This window comes from Capricornis sumatraensis, chromosome 1 (assembly GCF_032405125.1).
Source record: "Capricornis sumatraensis isolate serow.1 chromosome 1, serow.2, whole genome shotgun sequence".
NCBI classification, from domain to species: Eukaryota; Metazoa; Chordata; class Mammalia; order Artiodactyla; family Bovidae; genus Capricornis; species Capricornis sumatraensis.
Window position 1 is genome coordinate 172,467,527 of NC_091069.1, and position 24,172 is coordinate 172,491,698.

General features: G+C 39.2%; 1 protein-coding gene and 1 pseudogene across 1 annotated transcript; one reads left to right on the forward strand and one right to left on the reverse strand.

Annotated features, from left to right (window-relative positions):
• Positions 1–311: 311 nt before the first annotated feature.
• ARGFX (arginine-fifty homeobox) lies at positions 312–18,904 on the forward strand. Its single transcript, XM_068970643.1, has 5 exons — positions 312–339; positions 3,840–3,971; positions 9,914–9,994; positions 15,979–16,127; positions 18,494–18,904. Exons 1-5 carry the CDS (start codon positions 312–314, stop codon positions 18,902–18,904), a joined length of 801 nt encoding a protein of 266 aa, XP_068826744.1.
• LOC138091992 (ras-related protein Rap-1b-like) lies at positions 8,946–9,489 on the reverse strand (annotated as a pseudogene).
• Positions 18,905–24,172: the final 5,268 nt, after the last annotated feature.

Sequence of the window (24,172 nt, forward strand, 5' to 3'; positions counted from 1 at the left end):
TTAAATAATGCAAGTGTAAAAGTAAGGAAATGGGGCTATCAAAGAACACAGGAACCAGCTTAAAGGGGTGATCAAAGGTAGGGAGTCTGAGTATAAAGAGAATAATGACTATTTCCAACAACAGTTAATCAGTCTCTAAGCAGACTTTTATTGAATAAATAAATGATTGAATGAATGAAGGGTGGGACAATAGGGATGTGTCTGGGTGGTGCAAGGGTCTGATAGTATCAAGTTATGTTTAAATACAGGGTATCTCACCATAAGAACACACTTAAGGAACTGCATAAGGAGGCACATAGATCAGCTTGAAAATGGGCACTCCAAAGGAATTCATGACAGGTGAGCATGGGAAGTGGTGGACGGGAGGGCTCCAAAATGTGGAGTTTAAGTGGTCAAAAAGGATTTAAAAGACCAAAGGAGCAAGATTAAGGATGCAAATTGGGAACTTCCCTGGTGGCACAGTGGATGGGAATTGGCCTTCCAGTGCAAGGAATGCGGGTTCAGCCTCACATACAGTAGAGCAGCAATACCCAAGCACCACAATTGCTGAACCCTCGCTTAGAACCCAGGGAACCACCGCTACTGAAGCCCACGTGCCTAAAGCCACAGCAATGAGAAGCCCAGGCACTGGAGCTAGACAGTAGCTCCCACTCGCCGCAACTAGAGAAAGCCTGCGGGCAGCAATGAAGACCAGTGCAGCCAAAAATAAAAATAAAATTATTTTAAAAAAGAGGAAAATCACTCAGCTCCATCCCCACTGGAGGGGACTGTTACAGCACTGTAAATTGAGGACAGAGGGAAGATCAGGTGATCTGATTGCTTTCTGAAACTCAGGTAGTAAATGTGAGACTCCTTATTATGAAGGTTGGTGTCTGCTTCACAGGGCTCGCATACTTCCCCAGTTTGTGCTAGCTTGGACTTTGAAAAGTCCTCATTAGACTGTTCATCATCAGAAGCTCTATCATAGAAGCAGTTTTTGTATGTTTTGTTCACTGCAGAATCACCAGGCTGATAAGAACAGGCTGTAGAAGGCAGGCAATAAATATTTGCTGAGTAAGTGCTGTCCATGGCATATTTCAGGCAAGAATACTGGAGTGTGTTGCCATTTTCTTCTCCAGGGGATCTTCCTGACCCAAGAATCGAACCCATATCTCCCTCACTGACAGGTAGATTCTTTATCACTGATCTACCAGAGGAAGCCCTGATGAAACCTGTACTTCTTTGTTTAATATGCCAGCTTAAGCTATAGACTCGGGCTTCCCAAGTGGCGCTAGTAGTAAAGAACCCGCTTGCCAATGCAGGAGACTGAAGAGATGTGGGTTCGATCCCTGAGTCAGGACGATCCCTTGGAAAAGGAAATGGCAACCCACCCCAGTATTCTTACCTGGAGAATCCCATGGACAGAGGACCCTGTCAGGCTATAGTCCATGCGGTCTCAAAGAGTTACACATGACTAAGGCAGCTTAGAACGTACAAGGTATAGACTCAGTATGCTCTTCCTGGGGAAGTGTGTGGGGATTTATATTCTGCACACAGGAGTTAATAAAACCTTCTTTTCCAGTTTGTCTATCTGCACAGACTTTAAGATCTTGATTTTCATTTATAAGAGGATACTAACAACTGTGCTTCTCCCCATGTGTTTGCTGAGGTTTAAAAGAATCATGTATGTGAAGCATTTAGATGTCTGACATGGAAAACATCTCCAAATATTATTATATTAATCAGATAGTTACTATTTCTGTGGCTCTTCACTCCTAAAGTTCCAAGTTCCCCTTTAGCCTGAAGAACTTGCTTTAATATTTCTAAAGAACAGGATTAATGGCCACAGACCTGATAGTTTCTTTTAATCTGAGAATGTTATCGTTGCACCTTCATCTTTTTTAAGATTTTTTTTCAATGTGGGCCATTTATAAAGTCTTTATTGATTTATTACAATATTGTTTCTGTTTTACACTTTGGTTCTTTGGCCATGAGGCATGTGGAATCTTAGCTACCCAACCAGGGATCAAACCTGCACCCTGTGCATTGGAAGACTAAGTCTTAACCACTCGACTGCCAGGAAAGTCCTTCACTGAAAGATATTTTTCTGGATATACAATTATGAGTTGGCAATTCTTTTATCTTGGTACTTCAGAGATTTTGTTCTACTGTCTGTCTTCCTCAGTTTCTGATGAGAAATCTAATGTCATTTGATGTAGTCTAATTGTCTAATTTGTCCATCTTTTCATGTATGGACTGTTTCAACAATCTTACTGAAGAAAATATCCCCTTACTCTGTCACAAAGATGTTGACATATATTTTTTAAGTTTATTTTTAATTGGAGAATTGTTTTATAATATTGTGTTGGTTTCTGCCATATATCAACATGACTCAGCCATAGGTATATGTATGCCCCCTCCTTCTTGAACCTCTGTCCCACCTCCCACTCCATCCTACCCCTCCAGGATATCACAGAGCCCGGGATTTGAGCTTCCTGCATCATACAGTAAAATTCCACTGGCTGTCTAATTTTATACATGGCAATGGCACCCCACTCCAGTACTCTTGCCTGGAAAATCCCATGGACAGAGGAGCCTGGTAGGCTGCAGTCCATGGGGTCGCGAAGAGTCCGACACGACTGAGCGACTTCACTTTCACTTTTCACTTTCATGCATTGGAGAAGGAAATGGCAACCCACTCCAGTGTTCTTGCCTGGAGAATCCCAAGGACGGGGGAGCCTGGTGGGCTGCCATCTATGGGGTCGCACAGAGTCAGACACCACTGAAGCGACTTAGCAGCAGCAGCAGCAATGTATATGTTTCAGTGTTCGTGCCCCCCTCTCCTTCCCCCACCATGAGTCCACAAGTCTGTTCTCTGTGTCTGCACCTCCACTGCTGCCCTACAGATAGGTTCATCAGTACCATCTTTCTAGATTTCATATATATGCATTAATACATGATATTTGTCTTTTCCTGACTTACTTCACTCTGTATAAATAGACTCTTGGTTCATCCACCTCATTGAACTGACTCAAATGCATTCCCTTTTACGGCTGAGTAATATTCCAGTGTGTATATGCACCACAGCTTCTTCATCCACTCATCTGCTGATGGACATCCAGGTTGCTTCCATGTCCTGGCTATTACAAATAGTGCTGCAATGAACACTGGGGTGCATCTGTCTTTCTGAGTTATGGTTTCCTCAGGGTATATGCCCAGTAGTGGGACTGTTGGGTCATATGGTATGTAGTTTTATTCCTATATTTTTAAGGACTCTCCATTCTGTTTTTTGTAGCAGTTGTATCAATTTGCATTCCCACCAACAGTGCAAGAAAGTTTCCTTTTCTACACACCCTCTCCAGCATTTATTGTTTGATGATGGCCATTCTGACTGGTGTGAGGTGATACCCCATTGTAGTTTTGATTTGAATTTCTCTAATAATGAGTGATGTTGAGAGTCTTTTCATATTTTGATTAACTATCTGTATGTCTTTAGAGAAATGTCTGTTTAGATATTCTGCCCACTTTCTTATTGGGTTGTTCATTTTTCTGGTATTGAGTTGAATGAGTTGCTTGTTTATTTTTGAGATTAATCCTTTGTCAAATGTTTCATCTACTATTATTTTCTCCCATTCTGAGGGTTTGGCACACATTTTCTTTTAATACTTCCAAAGTTTCATTTTTGATTAATACATCTGGAGTATTTTTCTATGGTATAAAATGTGAATCATTTATATCAGAGGTGGAGACTCCAGGGGTTAACTTTATTTATCAGAGATTGCTACAGTAAACCTAGTCCTCTTGAAAACATTGCTTCCCAGTGAATGAATGATTTCATCAGTGTCTTCTTTCTCATAAAGACTTTCCTTGCCAGATGTCAGCACCCCTGATGAACAAAATAGTCCAAGAGAATCCCCTGCCAGACGCTTTTGTCTACGTGGATGATTCTAGCATGAACTTCCAGGATGATGCACAGATACCAGCTGGTGCCAGTGAGTGTAACTCTCCTACACTGTTGCCCTCCTTACATGGGACCCTCTAATTGTATTTTGGATTTGTTTTAAAATAGTTATTTATTATATCTTTTTTTGTTTTTGTTTTTCACTTTCAACTCTTTATTTTGCATTGAGGTATAGCCAATTAACAATGTTATGATAGTTTCAGGTAACAGCAAAGGGACTCAGCCATACATACACATACATGAATCCATAACAGTGTGTATCTTCCCGATAGGGCTTCCCTGATAGCTCAGTTGGTAAAGAATCCACCCACAATGCCAGAGATCCCAGGTCAATTCCTGGGTCAGGAAGATCCGCTGAAAAAGGGATAGGCTACCCACTCCAGTATCCTTGGGCTTCCCTTGTGGCTCAGCTGGTAAAAAATCTGCAATGCAGGAGATCTGGGTTTGATCCCTGGGTTGGGAAGATCCCCTGGGGAAGGGAACAACTACCCACTGCAGTATTCTGGCCTGGAAAAGTCCATGGACTGTATAGTCCATGGAGTCACAAAGAGTAGGACACAACTTAGCAATTTTCACCTCTTTTTTTTTCACATGATCTTCCCAAGTGAAGCGAAAGTAGGGCCCTAACTATTCCTTCCCTTCTCTGGCAACCGTAAGTTTGTTTTCTAAGTCTGTGAGTCTCTTTCTGTTTTGTTAGTTCATTTGTATCATTTCTTTTTAGATTCCAAATATTTAAAATTTCATATGATATTTCTCCTTAAGGTCTATGTTTCCTTATTGATTTTCTGTCTGATCTGTCCATTGATGAAAGTGGGATATTAAAGTCCCCTACTATTATTGTGTTACTGTCAATTTCTCCCTTCATGTTTGTTAATATTTGCCTTACATATTAAGGTGCCCCTATGTTGGATATATACATAATTGCCATATCTTCTTGGATTGAACCCTTCATGATTACGTAGTATCTTTGTTTCTTATAACAGTCTTAATTTTAAAGTCTATTTTGTCTCATATGAGTATTGCTATGCCAGCTTTCTTATGATTTCCGTTTGCATGAAACAACTTCCCCCATCCCCTTACTTTCAGTCTGTAAATGTCTGTAGGTCTGAAGTGGGTCTCTTGTAGACAACATATTTGTGGGTCTTAGTTTTTGTATCCTCCCAGCCATTCTATGTCTTTTTATTGGTGCATTTAATCCATTTGAAAGAAAGTGAAAGTGAAAGTCATTCAGTCATGTCTAGCCCTTTGCGACCCCATAAACTCTATAGTCCATGGAATTCTCTAGGCCAGAATACTGGAGTGGGTAGCCATTTTCTTCCCAACCTAGGGATCGATCCCAGGTTTCCCAGGTTTCCCACACTGCAGGCAGATTCTTTACCAGCTGAGCCACCAGGGAAGCCCTTTAATCCATTTACATTTAAGGTAATTATCTATATGTGTGATCCTATTATCATTTTGTTAATTGTTTGGGGTTTGTTTTTTGGAGATCTTTCCCTCCTCTTGTGTTTCCTGCCTGGAGAAGTTCCTTTAGCATTTGTTGTAAAACTGGTTTAATGGTGCTGAATTTTCTTAACTTTGTCTGGAAAGCTTTTGGTTTTGCCATCAGATTTGAAGGAGAGTCTTGCTGGGTAGAGTACTCTTGGTTGTAGGGTCTTCCTTTTCATCACTTGGAATATATTGTGCCATTCCCTTCTGGTTTGTAGAGTTTCTGTTGAGAAATCAGTTGATAACAATATGGGATTTCCCTTGTATGTTATTTGTCTTTTTTCCCTTGTTGCTTTCAACATCTTACCTTTGTCTTTAATTTTTGTCAGTTTGATTAGTATGTGTCTTGGTGTGTTCCTCCTTGGGTTTATCCTGCCTGGGTCCCTCTGAGCTTGCTGGACTTGGCTGACTATTTCCTTTCCAATGTTGGGGAAGTTTTCAGCTATTATCTCTTCAAATATTTTCTCAGGGTTGTTCTCTCTCTCTTCTTCTGAGACACCTATAATGTGAATATTGGTGCATTTAATGTTGTCCCAGAGTTCTCTTAGGTTGTCTTTATTTCTTTTCATTCTTCTATATTCTGTTTTACAACAATGATTTCCACCATTTCACCTTCCAGGTCATTTATCCATTCCACTTATCTAGGATTTATCTTGTTCCTTCATCTGGGACATAATCCTATTTCTTATTTTGGTTAGCTTTCTGTGATTGTGGTACTAGGTCTGGAAGCTATGGGATTGTAGTTCTTGTGCCCTCTGGTGGATGAGGATTTTTAAGAGGCTTGTGCAAGCTTCCTGATGGGAAGGACTGGTTGTGGGGATAACTGGGTCTTGCTCTGGTGGGCAGGGTCATGCTCAGTAAAACTTTAATCCAATTGTCTGCTGATGGGTGGGGTTGCACTCCCTCCCTGTTAGTTTTGCCTGAGGTAACCCAGTCCTGCAGTCTACAGGCTCTATGGTATGGCAATTGGCAACCTCCAAGAGCATTTCCACCTGACTGCTGCTGCCAGTGCCCCTGTCCCCATGGTGGGCCATTGCTGACCCACAGCTCTGCATGAGGTCCTCAGACACTCACAGGTAGGTCTGACTCACTGTTCTATGGGGTCCCTGTTCCTTTTCCCTGGGTGCTGGTGCACACAAGGTTTGTTTGCACCCTCCAAGAGTGGAGTCTCTGTTTCCCCCAGTCCTATGGAGGTCCTATAATCAAATTCCACTGGCCTTCAAAGTCAGATTCCCTAGGAATTCTCAATACTTTTGCTGATCCCCAAGATGGGGAGCCTGATGTGGGGCTTAGAACCTTCACAACAGTGCGAGAACTTCTTTGGTATTATTGTTCTCCAGTTTGTGGGTCACCCGACAGGTATAGGATTTTATTTTATCGTGATTGAGCCCCTTTCACCATCTTGTTGGAGTTTCTCCGTTGTCCTTGGATGTCGGGTATCTTTTCTTGGTGGGTTCCAGTGTCTTTCTGTCTATGGTTGTTTAACAACTAGTTGTGATTTTGGTGCTCTTGGTTTTGGGGTTTTGTTCATTTGTTTGTTTGGCCCCAGCCAGGAACCCTGCAGTGGAAGTGCAGAGTACTAACCACTGGGAAGCCAGAGAATTTCCTGTTATATCTCTTATATATCTCTTCAAAAATATATTCAAAAACTATTCCTATCATAAAGGGGAAGTTATAAATTTCATATCAAGATCAAGTGACTTTGGCCCATGTCTAATCAAATTATGATAGATAAACTGAGAACACAAGATACAGAGCAAGTGAGAATGTTCTTCTAGAAGAGAAAGACTGAAGCAAAGAGAAAGAATAATATAGAAAGCTTCTTTTCCAAGGGAGAATACAATCCTGACACTTCTGATAAAGTGTTATGCAGGTTTTTTCCCCCGCGTTTCTCCTGACACCAGCTGGGTATCCTACAATTCAACTCAACTCTAACACTATCTACCCAGAGAAACCATTAGATTCCATAGGTTAAGAGCTTAGTCCCATAAGATTACTCCTACTTCAGTCACAAGACCAGGTTGTCTGTGCTCCTAACCAATTGGCTATAAATCAAAGGTTCCCATGACACCCTCCTTGAAAGTGAAAGTGAAGTCGCTCAGTCATCTCTGACTCTTTGTGACCCCATGGGGTGTAGCCCACCAAGCTCCTCCGTCCATGGGATTTTCCAGGCAAGAATACTGAAGTGGGTTGCCATTGCCTTCTCCAGGGGATCTTCCCGACCCAGGGATCAAACCCAGGTCTTCCGCATTGCAAGCAGACGCTTTAACATCTGAGCCACCAGGGAAGCCCATTTACTTACCTGAGTACCATTTCATTACAAAGGATATTAAAGAATAAGAATCAACAGCTGGATGAAGACATACACAGGACTCAAACAAAAGAGCTTCTGTGCTCATGAGTTTAGATCTGGCTAGGCAGCCAGCGGAGCCTGTTGGGCTGCCGTCTATGGGGTCGCAGAGTCGGACAAGACTGAAGCGACTTAGCAGCAGGCAGCCTGTGGATGTGATCTGGTTCATCAGCCTAGAGGTTCTCTGAACCCTCCTATCCTTTTTGCTTTTTTTAATGGAAGCTTCATCACGTAATCTTAATTGACTAAATCACTGCCCATTGGTGACTGATTCAAACTCCAGCCCCTCTCCCCTCCCTAAAAATCATGATGTAGGGTTGAAAGTTCCAGTCCTCTAATCAGAGTTGGTTCCCTGGGCAACTAGTCTCCCATCTTTAGAAGGTTTCCAAAAGTCACCTCATTAACAAAATCAGTTAAGGCCATTTCATTAACATGAAGTCAGTTGTGGTTGAAAAGAGCTTAATGTGAATATCAAGACATTCATTTCACCTTGATGGCTCTGGAGAAATTTCAAAAGCTGAGGAAAAAAGACAGAAATATTATAACAAAAGATGCTCCCATGCTCTGATGGCTTAGGAAATTCTAAGAATTTGGGGAGTTGTGAGCCAGGAGCCATGGACAAAGACTAAAATATATATGTGTTATACATCACAATATCACACAAGAATATTGTGGTCCAATATTGTGGGTAAACAGGAAAAATATCATTTTATATAGAGAGAGTAGTTGTGTATTAATACATACACAGATTTACAGATTTATTTTTATAAATTGTACCTTAGTAACAGAACTCTCATTTTATTCAGGCAGCAAAGTAAATAACTTTAAAGTTTTCCTAGTCAAAGTTGTATCTTGATGAATTCTGAAATATGTACAGACAGTCCCTGACTTATGATGGTTCTACTGACGATTTTTCAACTTTTATGTTTTATGATGGTGAAAAGCAATATCCATTCAGTAGAAACCATACTTCAGTTTTGAATCTTGATATTTTCCCGGGTTAGAGAATTAAGAGTACAGAAATACACAGAAAAACATTCTGTGTGCTTGATTGGAAGATAATATTGTTAAAGGTGTCAATACTACTCAAAGTAGTCTATAACTGGTAGCACTGTTGTATTGGGCAACATTTCTTCAGACTTGGCTCAGAGTTACAATTCATTTAGCATATTAAAGCTGACAACATGGAGACTTTTTGCAGGCCTTCCCAGACAGTGGAGTTTTCCTACTAATTTGCCACATTAGATTATAAAATATCTCATTAACAGTTATTTTGCAGAGGAGTCTAAGAACATGCAGTTGTTCCATTTTCTTGCTAGACTTCAACTTGTTCCTTTCTTACAACTCTGTCATCTTCCACATCACACTTATTACCAACCAGAATTTTGGAGCATCATCAACGTCTTTAACTTAAAGAATCTGTTCTCTCAGATCTTTTGTATCATTAAATGTGAACTGTGCTGTGTAGGAATAAAATAAAGCAAAGCCTTGTCCATGTTTCATGTACAAATCTATCATCACTGTAAATGGCCTATTTCTATATTATCCAAGATTTCAAGCGTATACTGTTTTGCATCTACTTTAACTTGCTTTCTATCATCATCTTCTATGGTAGGATTATATTTTCAACAAAAATTCCTTGAATAAAGTGTACAGTGAGAGTCCATTTTCCAATGACTCCTGAATCAAGAACTGCTAGCTTATACTCACACATAGTGCAAACTCGTAAGAGCTAGTACCTCTCACACTGTCTGTGGGGCCCGGTAGCCAAGAGCTCCCTCTGCGTCGATGCTTCTGTCACCCAGTCTGTCCTGTTGCTGCAGCTGCCAGGGCTGGTTTGTTTAGAAGCCCAACTCTGGGCAAGTTTTGCCCTCTCTTCTCAATTTCAGGATCAGCTTGTCCAGCTCAGTAAAGATTTCTACTTAGGTGTTGATTAAGCTTAAAATGAAATTATTTGGTCATTTGGAAGGAGAAGTTGACATTTTAAATGTTTAGTCATTTAAGAATATATTTCTCTAATTAAGTCATTTATGCTCTTTAAAACAATTTTATAGATTATATCATATAGTCCTTATACATTTCATTAAAATGTATTCTTAGGCATTTTATAATATATATTTTGATGTTATTGTACATAGGATTTTTTTCGTCACGACCTACGACGTGTGGAATCTTAACTCCCCAACCAGGGATCAAACCCAGGCCTTCAACAGTGAAAGGTATAAATTTATTAGTTTTCAACAAAGTATACCTCCTGTTCGTATTATATTGGGAAATAGGAGTAAGCAATATGGTTTTTTGGTTTTGTTGTTAGTATTAGTTTTTATTTCAGTAGATATGTGGGAATCCATCAAATATTTGTTTGAAGAAAGAAACTTTTGATATGCAACCCCTTTCCCTCACATATTAGATTTTTAAAAATATTTTAATTTTATTGGAGTATAGTTGATTTACAATACTGTATTAGTTTCAGGTGTACAGCAAAATGATTTAGTTATACACATATTCATTCTTTTTCAGAGTCTTTTCTCATATATGTTATCACAGAATATAGGATAGGGTGCCCTGTGCTGTACAGTAGGTCTCTATCAGTCGCGGTGTGTGTGTGTGTGTGTGTGTGTGTGTGTGTGTGTGATCAACCCACATGCAATAAATCTTATAGAAGAATTATTTTCTATAAAACCACTTAGCTAATTAACTGGCAACACTTTCCTAATTTACACTTGATATGTTGAGTAGGTTAATTGTTATAAAAGATCAGTAGAGTCATGGGCAATGAACTAATTATCAGAAATGTGATGAAGTTACACAGTCTATGTTAAATGTAGTTTGTAACTTCAAGCAAAGACTTCATTTTTACTGACAAATATCCTACAATAACAAAATTAATAAAATATTAATGCAGGACATGTTATGTGGTATGTATTATTGTTTCATGTGTAGTAATGACTTAAATTAATACATTCATGTAATACATTACAATTTTTATTATAAAGTAAATAGACATTCAGGGCATTCCTTTGCTTGATAAAACTAAGGTGAAGAATTGAACTAATCTGTGATCACATTTCTAGAAAACTACATTTTGTAACAAAATTTCTACTATTATAGTACTACACTCAATATAACAGCAAATTTGGAAAACAGCAATGGCCACAAACTGGAAAAGGTCCATTTTCATTCCAATCCCAAAGAAGGGCAATGCCAAAGAACGTTCAAACTACCACACAATTGCTCCCATTTCACATGCCAGCAAGGTAATGCTCAAAATCCTTTAAGCTAGGCTTCAACAGTATCTGAACCAAGAACTTAGATATAAAAGCTGGATTTAGAAAAGGGAGAAGAACCAGAGATAAAATTTACAATACCTGTTGGATCATAGAAAAAGCAAGAGAGTTCCAGAAAAACATCTACTTCTGCTTTATTGACTATGCTAAAGCCTTTGATTGTGTAGATCACAACAAACTGGAAAGTCCAAGAGATGGGAAGACCAGACCACCTTCCCTGCCTCCTGAGAAACCTGTATAAAGGTCAAGAAGCAACAGTTAAAACCAGACATGGAACAATGGACTGGTTCCAAATTGGGAAAGGAGTGTGTCAAAGTTGTATATTGTCACCATTATTTAACTTCTATACAGAGTACATCATGTGAAATGCAGGGCTGGGTGAAGCACAAGCTGGAATCAAGATTGCCAGGAGAAATAAAACAACCTCAGATATGTAGATGACACCACCCTTATGGCAGAAAGTGAAGAGGAACTAAAGAGCCTCTTGATGAAAGTGAGAGAGTGTAAAAGCTGGCTTAAAACTTAACATTCAGAAAACTAAGATCATGGCATTTGGTCCCATCACTTCATGGCAAATAGATGGGGAAAAAATGGAAACAGTGTCATACTTTATCTTCTTGGGCTCCAAGATCAGTGTGGATGGTGATTGCAGCCATGAAATTAAAAGATGCTTGATCCTTGGAAGAAAAGCTATGACAAACCTAGACAGTATATTAAAAAGCAGAGACACTACTTTGTTGACAAAGGTCCCTATAGTCAAAGCTATAGTTTTTCCAGTGGTCATGTATGAATGTGAGAGCTGGACCATAAAAAGGGCTGAGCACCAAAGAATCAATGCTTTCGAACTGTGGTGTGGAGAAGACTTTTCAAAGTCCCTTGAACTGCAAGGAGATCAAGCCAATCAATACTAAAGGAAATAAACCCTGAATATTCATGGGAGGATTGACGATGAAGCTGAAGCTCCAATACTTTGGCCACCTGATGCGAAGAGCTGACTCATTGGAGAAGACCCTGACACTGGGAAAAGATTGAGGGCAGGAGGAGAAGGGGGCGACAGAGGATAAGATGGTTGGATGGCATCACCAAATCAATCGACATGAGTTTGAGCAAACTCCAGGAGATAGTGAAGGACAGAAGGACAGGGACTGGCGTACTGCTGTGCATGGGGTCACAAAGAGTTGGACACAACTGAGCAAACGAACAACAAACTCCACTTCACTTGCAGCACTTACCTTAACAAACATAGTTCCTGCTCATAACAGTTCATCTCAGGATGAATCCATTTCCTTTTGGAAAAAATAATCGCTGAATATTACATTTTACTTGTTTATTTAACATTTTACTATATAGAAAATTTTGAATATAAACAAAAACAGAGAGGAGTTCCCTGGTGGTCTAGGGGTTAGGTTTTGGTGCTTTCACTACTGCAGCCTGGTTTCAATCCCTGGTTGGGGAACCAAGATCCTACAAGTTGTGCAGTGTGGCCAAAAAAAATAAAATAAAAACAGAATAGTATAATTTCATGAGTCTATCATTCAGTCTCAGCAAATATATATCTCTTTAGCATAGTGATTTTGAGGTTCATTCAAATTGTAAAATGCATCAGTGATCCATTACTTTTATTGCTGAATGGCATTCCATTGGATGAATACACAGTCTGTGTAGTGTATTCATTCAATAAGGAGATTTGGATTGTTATCAACATGGCAGTTATGAACAATGCTGCTATGAAGAGTTGGGTATACATCTTTGCATAGATAACTGTTATTCCCTTGGGTAGATTCCTAGGAAGAAACTGCCAGACAGTTTTTCAAAGTGACTGTCATTTCACAGTCCAATCTGCAGTTTCCAGCTGTTGTACGAACATTCCAATTTCTCTACATTCTTCTGCATGTCCATTTATACATCTTTGCTGAAAAGCTCATTCAAATCTATTAACTAGAATAATAGGATTTTTAATCGGAATATTTGTTGTCTTATTTTGAGATGTCTATTACAGATACAAGTCCTTTCAGATAGATGACATTTTCCTTCTGTCTGAAGGATGACCTATAACATATCCTATAGTACAGATTGGCTGGTGATGGATTATTTCAACTTTTGTAGGTCTAAAAGCATCTTTTCACAGATGGCTTTTCTCAGAATGTTCTCAACTTTACAGTGTATCCTTATTGATGGTTGGGGAGGGGGTGGTGGTTTCCTCCTTGTCTTAAGCCTTGATAATTACCTGCTATCTTCCTTCTGAATCTTTGTGCACAGATAATTGGGAAGCCACAATCAACAGCTCCAAGATCCATTTGATAAATACCAGAAATGAGTTTTCAGAAGAATTTGATTATTACACCAGGATATAGGAATAAATCTTTAAGGAAAAAAAAAAATGTTATAGCCTTACTAAAAGGGGTAACATTACAAAAAACACAGAGCAAGCTGATAATAATTTAAGAGTATGTAAAAAGTTAAACATATACACAAAGGTTAATGAGCTTTTTATTTAATTTACTTTTATATTTATGTTTAATATACAAAGAGATAATAAATTTAAAGCCTTTATTTTATTTTTAATACATAATTAAAAATCTGATATTATATATATGATTTCACATCTTAACCCATAACATCTTTTTGCTAAACAGACAAAATGTAGTCCAATGGATAGTTACATTCTTTTGTTCATATCAAAACTTTGAAATCCAGTGAATAATTTGTATTTATTGGCATATCACAATCTAAATGCTAAATTTTCATCGAAATACTTACTCTGAATTTAGAATTCATAAAATTTACAGTTGAAAGAGTATATTCACATATGCAAGCTGTTCTAAGCATACTAAAAAGCTTCCCAAAAACTGGATTAAATGTCAGCATTTAAAGTTTAAGCTAAAATTCAATAAAATTAAAAATTCAGTACCTTGGTAGAGCTAGGTACATTTATGTGTTTGATAGCTGTGTTGAGTAGTGGCTACAGTAGTATACAGAACAACTCTAGAGAGTAATTAAGTGGCTGGGGAACAAAGATGGCTTCAATCTTGTACCAGTTCCATACACGACTTACCCAAATGCATGAACAAAACATTTCCTTGTTTTAAATATGGTAACTAGTAAGTTGTAGAGATCAGATATACCCTACAGGATGAATGTTGGGGTAAAACAGTTATCTTAATATTATATAAGTTTCTTGTAACTTAAAATGAAATTTCTAGTAATGGCATTTCACAAACACATTACAAAAGTGCTATATCACAAAAAAATTTATTTCAAAGTAAAGACTGTGCCTGGTAAAACTACACTGTTTAATTAATAGGATCAGAGTGTCAATGAAGACATGGATATTTAAGGTAAATGCAAACAGTTTGAATAATTTTGTAAACTGTGAGTAGAAAAATAAATATTTATAAATTAATACTTTATATGCTGTGCTGTGCTCAGTCATGTTCGACTCTTTGCAGTTCCATGGACTTTGGCCTGCCAGGCTCCTCTGTCTATGGAATTTTCCAGGCAAGAATACTGGAGAGGGTTGCCACTTCCCACTCCAGATGATCTTTCCACCCCATGGACCAAACCCAGGTCTCCTGCATCTCCTGCATTGGAAGGTGGACTCTTTATAACTAGTGTCAACTAGGAAGCTCAATATTTTCTATATTTGATTTAAAATACTTGTATATGAACTTTAAAATTAAATTAGATACTATAAGTTTAGGCATATGTACATTTATATATGTGATTGTGCTTCCCTGGTGGCTCAGTGGTAAAAAATCCATCTGCCAATGCAGGAGACTCAGCTTCCATCTCTGGGTCAGAAAGATTGAAGATCCCTTGGGGAAGGAAATGGCAACCCCCTCCAGTATTCTTGCCTGGGAAATCCCATGGACAGAGGAGCCTGGTGGGCTACAATCCATGGGGTCACAGAAGCATCAGACACGACTTAGTGACTAAACAACAACACAACAACAAATATGTGATTATATTAATACATTTTATAAGAGGTATTTCCATGTATGGTCATAAGTGGTGTTCAGTTCAGTTCAGTCGCTCAGTCGTGTCCGACTCTGCAACTCCATGAATCGCAGCACGCCAGGCCTCCCTGTCCATCACCAACTCCTGGAGTTAGTCTTATAGTTTTATTGGTAGTGTTTATTCTTGTCTGATTTTAGTATTGATGTTAGGAACTTCAAAGACATAAATGAGGCCCGAGTGAAGGTTTCCTCCTTGTACTGAAATGGGCATGTAACAGGAGAATTCGCACAGCATTGGCTTGAATTCTATAACTTACCTAGGTTTTGGGGTGGTTGTTTTTAGTCTATTCAAGTGTCTGCAGCTCTTTTTCAGCAAATTTTCTTAATCATGTGTTCTTAGAAAATTTCCTTCTCTCCATAGCCATTAAAAAAAATATTCCATAGTTTTTCAATTGTCTCCACATCTTTAGTTATATCTCATTTCTATGAACCTCTTTCCAGAGGAGGGAATAGAGCTTCATAAAGCCTGGAGAAGAAAAATCCCATTTTCCAAATTAGATAGACTAGGTTTCTGATAAATAAATAAAAAGAGGAAACCATTTTGAAGAATGTGTTATATATTCAGGTGTAGGGTACATGAGGTTCCTTCTCAGTTTCTAAAAGAAACAAAGTGTGGGAAAGAAGACAAGGGAGACCACTGTCTGCTGCCCTGAGGTTAGGCAGGACAGACAGAACTGAGTACAGAGAAAGTTAAAGAGGTAACATTTCCCAACAGGAACAAACTAAATTTCACAGGACTCAGCCTCCTAGAGTCAAGACCCAGGAATTTACTTAATCTGGATTCCAAGCCTGGTTGAGGGGAGAGGTCACAGGAAATTCACAGCGGTGGTGTCCTGGGAGATTTGAGTGGGAAGGGAATTGTGTTATGTGACCACCTCCTCTCTATCTCTTGCTCCACAGCAAAATGGAAGAAGAGTCATGAACGCACCTCATTCACCCACACACAGTATAAGGAGTTGGAGGCTCTGTTTAGCTGCAACATGTTTCCAGATAAAAACCTCCAGAGAGAACTTGCTTTAAAACTCAATCTACCAGAGTCAACAGTAAAGGTCTGTCTGATCATCGGAGATGTGCTTTGAACCCTCATTCAAATAACATTCTACTGTTCAGCCTGGAAATTCCCTCCGTAAAACAGTAACACTTCATTTATTGAGTCCCTGCTGTGTGCTAGTACTGAGCTGGGCACGCTGTATTAATACATGTTGGCTTTATTATCATCTAGTTTAAAAGATGAGGAAAACTGAGGTTTGGGAGCAAAGTGGCTGGGTTACAGAGATAATGCATGTAGGTATCACTGGAATTGGAACTCCAGAGGCATGACAGAATTCACATAGGAGAAATGCTCTCATCCAGACACTCTCATTTAGGGTCTTCTCTAGCAAAACCCTGCAATCATTTATTCACAACATTACCAACAGACAACAACTCCAACCTTTGAGTCTGCTGAGCCCCCAAGTTTTTGTTACAATATTGTTCACTGTTCAGTTCAGTACAATCACTCAGTCGCGTCCAACTCTTTGTGACCCCATGAACCACTCCAGGCCTCCCTGTCCACCAACTCCTGGAGTCCACCCAAACCCATGTCCATTGAGTTGGTGATGCCATCCAACCATCTTATCCTCTGTCGTCCCCTTCTCCTCCTGCCCTCAATCTTTTCCAGCATCAGGGTCTTTTCAAATGAGTCTGCTCTTCCCATCAGGTGGCCAAAGTATTGGAGTTTCAGTTTCAACATCAGTCCTTCCAATGAACACCCAGGACTGATCTCCTTTAGGATAGACTGGTTGGATCTCCTTGCAGTCCAAGGGACTCTCAAGAGTCTTCTCCAACACCACAGTTCAAAAGCATCAATTCTTCAGCCCTCCCTCAGCTTTCTTTATAGTCCAAATTTCACATCCATACATGACCACTGCAAAAACCATAGCCTTGACTAGATGGACCTTTGTTGGCAAAGTAATGTTTCTGCTTTTAAATATGCTGTCTAGGTTGTTCATAATTTTTCTTCCAAGGAACAAGTGTCTTTTAATTTCATGGCTGCAGTCACCATCTGCAGTGATTTTGGAGACCCCCAAAATAAAGTCAGCCACTGTTTCGACTGTTTCCCCATCTATTTGCCATGAAGTTATGGGACCAGATGCCATGATCTTAGTTTTCTGAATGCTGGGCTTTAAAAAGCCAATTTTTTCACTCTCCTCTTTCACTTTCATCAAGAGTCTCTTTAGTTCTTTGCTTTCTGCCATTAGGGTGGTGTCAACTGCATATCTTAGGTTACTGATATTTCTCCTGGCAATCCTGATTTCGTCTTGTGCTTCATCCAGCCCAGCATTTCTCATGATGTACTCTGCATATAAGTTAAACAAGCAGGGTGACAATATACAGCCTTGACGTACTCCTTTTCCTATTTGGAACCAGTCTGTTCTTCCATGTCCAGTTCTAACTGTTGCTTCCTGACCTGCATAGAGGTTTCTCAAGAGGCAGGTCAGGTGGTCTGGTATTCCCATCTCTTTCAGAATTTTCCACAGTTTATTGTGATCCACACAGTCAAAGACTTTGGCATAGTCAATAAAGCAGACATAGATGTTTTTCTGGAACTCTCTTGCTTTGTCGATGATCCATTGAATGTTAGCAGTTCCTCTGCCTTTTCTAAATCCAGATTGAACATCTGGAAGTTCACAGTTCATGCACTGTTGAAGCCTGGCTTGAAGAATTTTGAGCATTACTTTACTAGCGTGTGAGATGAATGCAATTGTGAGGTAGTTTGAGCATTCTTTGGCATTTCCTTTCTTTGGGATTGGAATGAAAACTGATCTTTTCCAGTCCTGTGGCCACTGCTGAGTTTTCCAAATTTGCTGGCATATTGAGTGTAGCACTTTCACAGCATCATCTTTTAGGATCTGGAATAGCTCAACTGGAATTCCATCAACTCTACTAGCTTTGTTCGTAGTGATGCTGTCTAAGGCCCACTTGACTTCACATTCTAGGATGTCTGGCTCTAGGTGAGTGATCACACCATAGTGATTATCTGGCTCGTGAAGATCTTTTTTGTACAGTTTTTCTATGTATTCTTGCCACCTCTTCTTAATATCTCACTGTAGAAGCCTTCTAATAGTCTTTGAAAATCCTTCAGTTCGAATTCTGCACCTCTCCTTTGCTTTTCTAGAGTTTAGGACCTTTTCTCTGAGCTCCCAGCACAACCTCTGAAAAATACTTCCTTTGTTTCTTTTTCTTCCGGGGCCCAGTCCAGATCCGTCACGGTTACTATTGACTCCATTCTTACCTACCTCTGCTTTCTCAGAACTCAGTATCATAGTGACTTGGAGAGAACATGAGAGTTACAATATGAATTTTTTGACTCAGGAAAAGCCTCAAACCCCTTCTCCAGTAACAGACCATAATTTCCTCTCTTTCCCCACTCCAGATTTGGTTCAGGAACCGGCGGTTCAAAATGAGGAAGCAGCAGCAGCAGCAAGAGCAGCAATCACTAAAGCCACCAAGCCAGGTCCTTCCAGCCAAGGATGTGCCCACAGCATCAACCAGCCCTCATTCTTTTCTCCTTGAAGTTTCAGATTCCTATAACTCCCTCTCATCTCAGCCCTTAGACCCTTTCCCCTGGGCAGGGGACCCTATGATCATGGAGATTCCTACAAGTGATGTCCAAATGCAAGATCCTCAATTGGAGAGGCTAGTGGCCTCAGTTCCTGCTCTGTACTCTGATGCACTTGACATCACCCAAATCATGGAACTGTACAGTTTTCCTGATGAGGATGACGTCACCAACTCTTCCTTCTATTCTCTATATCAGTATCTCTCACCGACAAGGCCCAGTTAGAATAGAGTTCTTCTCTTATAGTCTTTGCTGATTCAGCTGTAGGTTTATTTCCTGGGCAGACCTGCTTCAGCGTGACAAGCTGGAGCTTTGCAGTCTATAGTCCACAGGACAGCCTGGAATTCCAGAACCCCTCCATTATGGTGCACTTTGGGTTTCTCTGATCCAAGTACTAATAAATATCAGACAGTATAGAAAAAGGATCTTCTTGCATGCTCTTTCATTTGTCTGTTTTTAACCCAAATATTTGGCCCAGTGTTACTTTGATTTCCATGGAAATATTGTAAAAACTAGGGAGTTTCCCTCAAATATAGCTCAGTACTATACAATCAGCCCTGTGACTCTTGCTGGAGAGGCCTTTCCAGACCCACAGATGGCCAATGAATGAGACTTCAAAATTCCCTCTTCCCAAAACTACCTTTGACTTTTTAAAAGGTCAACAGCCTCTAAGGGTCCTCCACTTTTAATGGCAGCAGGTTTATAAACTCACATTTCAAATGACAGCTAAGCAAGTTTTCTAGCTACATGGTTAGCATAAAAAAATTATAGCGATTCTCAAACCAATAATAAAGAAACACATAACAAAATGAGAACCTCTCAATGAAAAATATAAAGTGTCTAGGAATTAACTAAGAAAATTAAAAACTTTGTACTGAAAACTTAATAACTTGAATAATGGACATTGAAGATGTTTTGAATAAAAGGCATTTGAAGCCATAAAATAATTTAACAGGGCTAAAATCATATAAAGCATGTTTTCCAAACACAATGGGATGAAATTAGAAATCAATAATAGAAGAAATTCAGGAAATTTGCAAACATATGGATATTAAAAGGCACTCCTAAATAACCAATGGATAAAGAAGAAATCAGAAGGAAAATTAGGACATATGCAAAGATGAATGAAAACAGAACCACAATATACCAAAACTTATGGGATGATGCTTATAATTGGTACTTAGAAAGAAATCTACAGCTATAAAAGCCTATAAAGAATAAGATCTCAAAATCAACCTTTTTTAATTGTAGGGAGGCTGCCATAGCTATGTATGTTAAATTAAACTTTAAGGCAAAACATTTTGTTGGAAGTAAAAGTATATTAAACAAAGAATAAAAGGAACAATTAATCTGAAAAATATAATAATTCTGAATGCATATCAGTCAGTCAGTTCAGTCGCTTAGTCATGTCCAACCCTTTAAGATCACATGTACTGCTGCACGCCAGGCCTCCCTGTCCATCACCAACTCCTGGAGTTGACTCAGACTCATGTCCATTGAGTCAGTGATGCCGTCCAACCATCTCATCCTCTGTCGTCCCCTTCTCCCACCTTCAATCTTTCCCAGCATCTGGGTCTTTTCAAATGAGTCATTTGTACACAAATGAATTTGTACTTTTGTCAAATTCCTCAAATATATCAGTTTTATCAAAAATTAATAAAAATTATTGGGGAAACTGAGATGCATAATCATAACAGATGATTTTATCCACAGGATAAGTGGTTTAAAATTTCATATGGGTAGAGATTTTAACTATACAGTTAATAAGTTTGGTTTAATGAAAGTATGTAGATTTTTTCATTCAACTGGTAGAGAATACACATTCTTTTCAAGCACATAATGACTAATATTAGACCATAAATCAAATCTTAACAAACTCAAATGAATTAATAACATACAAATAGCATTCTTTGATCAAAATATAATTTACTTAGAAATTCTGACCTCTCTCTCCATTTATAAAGTAAAAGAATTTCTAAGTAATTAATTAAGCATGGGAGAAATTATAATGTGAATAATTTGGTAGCATATAATAACAATAACTGGATCAGCATATACTGGGGGAAACTAATAGGGATAGTGAGAGTAGCAGGTTTGAATGTCCTGATACCATCACATTCTGGGCCATCACAGGGATCTTGCAGAATAAGACTTCAGATCTAGGGGAGAGACATGTGCCCTTAATTTGTGAGGTTTTTAAATTTTTTTAAAATTACTTTTGATTTTTAATGGTCTTATTTTTTAGAGCAGTTTTAATTTCACAGCAAAAATGATGAGAAGGTACGAAGACTTCAGTACCTTATATGGGAACATATAACCCCTGCTCCCAGATACACACAACCTCCCCAGCACTATCAGCAACCCACACCAGAGTGGTCCATTTGATATAATTGATGAATCTATACTGATACATCTTTATCGTCTAAAGTCCATAGTTTACATTAGGGTTCACTCTCGATGTTGTACATTATATGGATTTTGACAAACATGTAATTGTTATGCATCCACCATTACAGTGTCTTATAGGATACTACAACGCCCTAAAAATCCTCTGTGCTTCACCTATTTGTCACTCCCTCTCCCCTAACCTCTGGCAACTACTAAACCTTATCTCCATAGTTTTGCTTTCAAATCAATAACTTTTTACCTTAAGAAACTAGCAAAAGAAGAGCAGAGTCAATCCAAAGCAAGCATAAGGAAGAAATAAAGCCTAGAGTGGAACTAAATGAAATGGAGAATATAAAAGCAATAGAGCAAATCAATGAAACCAAAGCTAGCTAGACTGAGAAGAAGGGGAGGGGGAGGGGGAGAGAGAGGAGGGGAGGGAAGGGGCCAGGGAGAAAGAAGAATCACATTACTAGAATCTGAAATGAAAGGTGGGACGTAACTACCAACCTCCCAGAAATAAAAAGCATTATAAAGGAATGTGTGTGCGTCCTAAGTCACTTCAGTCTTGTCTGACTTTTTGTGCCCCTGTGAACTGTAGCTCACCAGGCTTCTCTGTCCATGGGATTCTCCAGGCAAGAACACTGGAGCGGGTTGCCATTTTCTCCTCTGGGGATCTTTCAGACTCAGGGATCAAACCCATGTCTCTTATGTCTCCTTCATTGGCAGGCAGATTCTTTACCATCAGTGCCACCGGGGAAGCCCCTTATAAATGAATATTATGAACAATTATATAACTTTAAAAATTTGTATAACAAATTAGATAACTTGATAAAGTGGGCAAATCCTTAGGAAGACCAAAATACCAAATTTGACTCAATAAGAAATATAAATGCTGGGAATAGAGCTTTAACTAGAAAATAGATTAAGTTAGTAATTAAAAACTTTCCACGAAGAAAAGTCTAGGCCCAGGTGGTATCATTGCTAAGTTCTACTAAATGTTTAAAGAATTAACAATTCTTTACAAATTCTTCCAGAAAACAGAACACTTCCTAACTCATTCTGTGAGACCAGTATTAGCCTGACACCAAAACTGCACAGCTATATGTGAACAATGAGATTAAAACATTCCCTCACACCATATATAAAAATAGATTCAAAATGCCTTAAAGACCTAAATGAAAGATTTGAAACCATAAGACTCCTAGAAGTGAACATAGGCAAAACATCCTTTGACATAAATCATAGCAATATTGTCTTTGATCTCCTAAGGCAAAAGGGGAAAAAAAAGCAAAAATTAGCAGTTGTGACCTAAAAATTTTGCACAGAAAAAGAAACCACAAAACAAAATGACCATCTATGGAATGGGAAAAAATTTGCAAATGATGTGACCAACAAGGTGTTACTATCCAAAATATACACCAGCTTAAACAACTCAGTATCAAAATAACAACCCAATCAAAAAATGTTCAGAAGACCTGAGTAGACATTTCTCCAAAGAGACATACAGCTAACAGGCACATGAAAAGATGTTCAACATACCTAACTATTAGAAAAATGCAAATCAAAATCACAATGAGATAGCACATGCGTCAGAATGACCATCATCAAAAAATTTACAAATAACTTGTTGGAGAGAATATGGAGAAAAGAGAACCCTTGAACACTGTGGGAATGTAAATCGGTGCAGCCACTGTGGAAAACAAAATGGAGGTCCCCTAAAAAACTAAAAATAGAACTACCAACTCCACTCTAGGGTCCACATTTAGAAAAAACAAAAGTACCAATTAGAAAAGATACACGCACTCCAATATTCATAGCAGCACTATCTATCTATATCTTTATACACAATGGAATATTACTCAGCCATAGAAGAATGAAACAGTGCCATTTGCAGCAACAAGGATGGACTTAGAGATTATCATACTAAGTGAAATGAGTCCGAAAGAGAAAGGCAAATCCCACATCATATCACTTATAGGTAGAATACAACGCAAATGAACATATCTAAAAAACAAGTTACGAGATAACCACTCAACCCTTTTGTTCAACGTAGCGCTAGAAGATCTAGGCAAAATTTACTTTCTCTAAATCTCTGCCTCCTCAACTGTAAAAAAGAGAGAGTTGGACTAAGTAATAGCTAAGCCTCCTACCACCTCTAGTTTCCTCACACTGGACTTAAACTATGCCTGATTTCTGAATTACAAACTCCCTTTCCCAACCACCAGGGAAGGAAGAGGGCTGGGAGAGGACAGCCACTTCCTTGTCAAGACAAGAAATAGGAGAAACAGAGGACCACATGTCACTTTCACAAGTTGCTGCCTCAGCCAGTGACAGGTTTAAGTGCAAAGCACGGTTATAATTAGAGCAGCAGCCTGTCCTGAGTGCTCCACCAGCCACGGGGAGCACAGCTGGATCTGCCAACCCTATGCACAGGACTCGGAGAGGCTGCTCTGGCCTTGAAAATTACCCTTCTTAAAAGGATTTTCCTCCTTCCTCAAGGGAAAGAAAACCCACTGATATAAAACCCCATTTGCCTTCCGGCTTCCCCTGTGACTGCCTCTCCAGCAGAGACAGAGCGTTGATAAATACAGGAGAAAGAAAAAAAATCGTAAGCTGAGCCTGGTCACATTGGCCCTTGTGATATAGTTTTATTTTTAACTTCGAAGCACTTGGACTATTTCTGTTGAAGTTTTTTCTCCTTTCCCTACCTCCACGACAGAATTCGGTCCTCTGCAGCAGCCGATGCACTCCCAGCCACCTCCGGCAGTCTGCCTGCTCACAACCAAGGGACGCGGGTGCAGCACTTGCTGACTCAGCCCGTGCCGGCAAGGTAAGCTTTCTAGATGCGGGCAGGCTCATCAAGGGGGAATTTAGAATGGTGAACGTGGACGCACAGGCTGAGCTGCCCATCACCTTTTTGCTCTGAGCAAGAGGGTTGTTAAAACAAATTAGTTACATATGAGGGAGAAAAGGTTGGCTCAGACAGTGAAACTCTGCTTTCGTTTCATATGTGAACTCCTGCTTTGAATCTAAAATCTTAGACTAGGAGATTACCTGCTTTCTAACAGCTTAGGTTCTTTCTTCTGCAATCAACCATAGTAGTTA

Coding starts and splice junctions, on each gene's coding strand:
- ARGFX (XM_068970643.1), top strand. CDS start 312: ATGGGCACTCCAAAGGAATTCATGACAG. Junction 340..3,839: donor TCCAAAGGAATTCATGACAG/GTGAGCATGGGA, acceptor TTTCTCATAAAG/ACTTTCCTTGCCAGATGTCA. Junction 9,995..15,978: donor CAGGCCTTCAACAGTGAAAG/GTATAAATTTAT, acceptor CTTGCTCCACAG/CAAAATGGAAGAAGAGTCAT.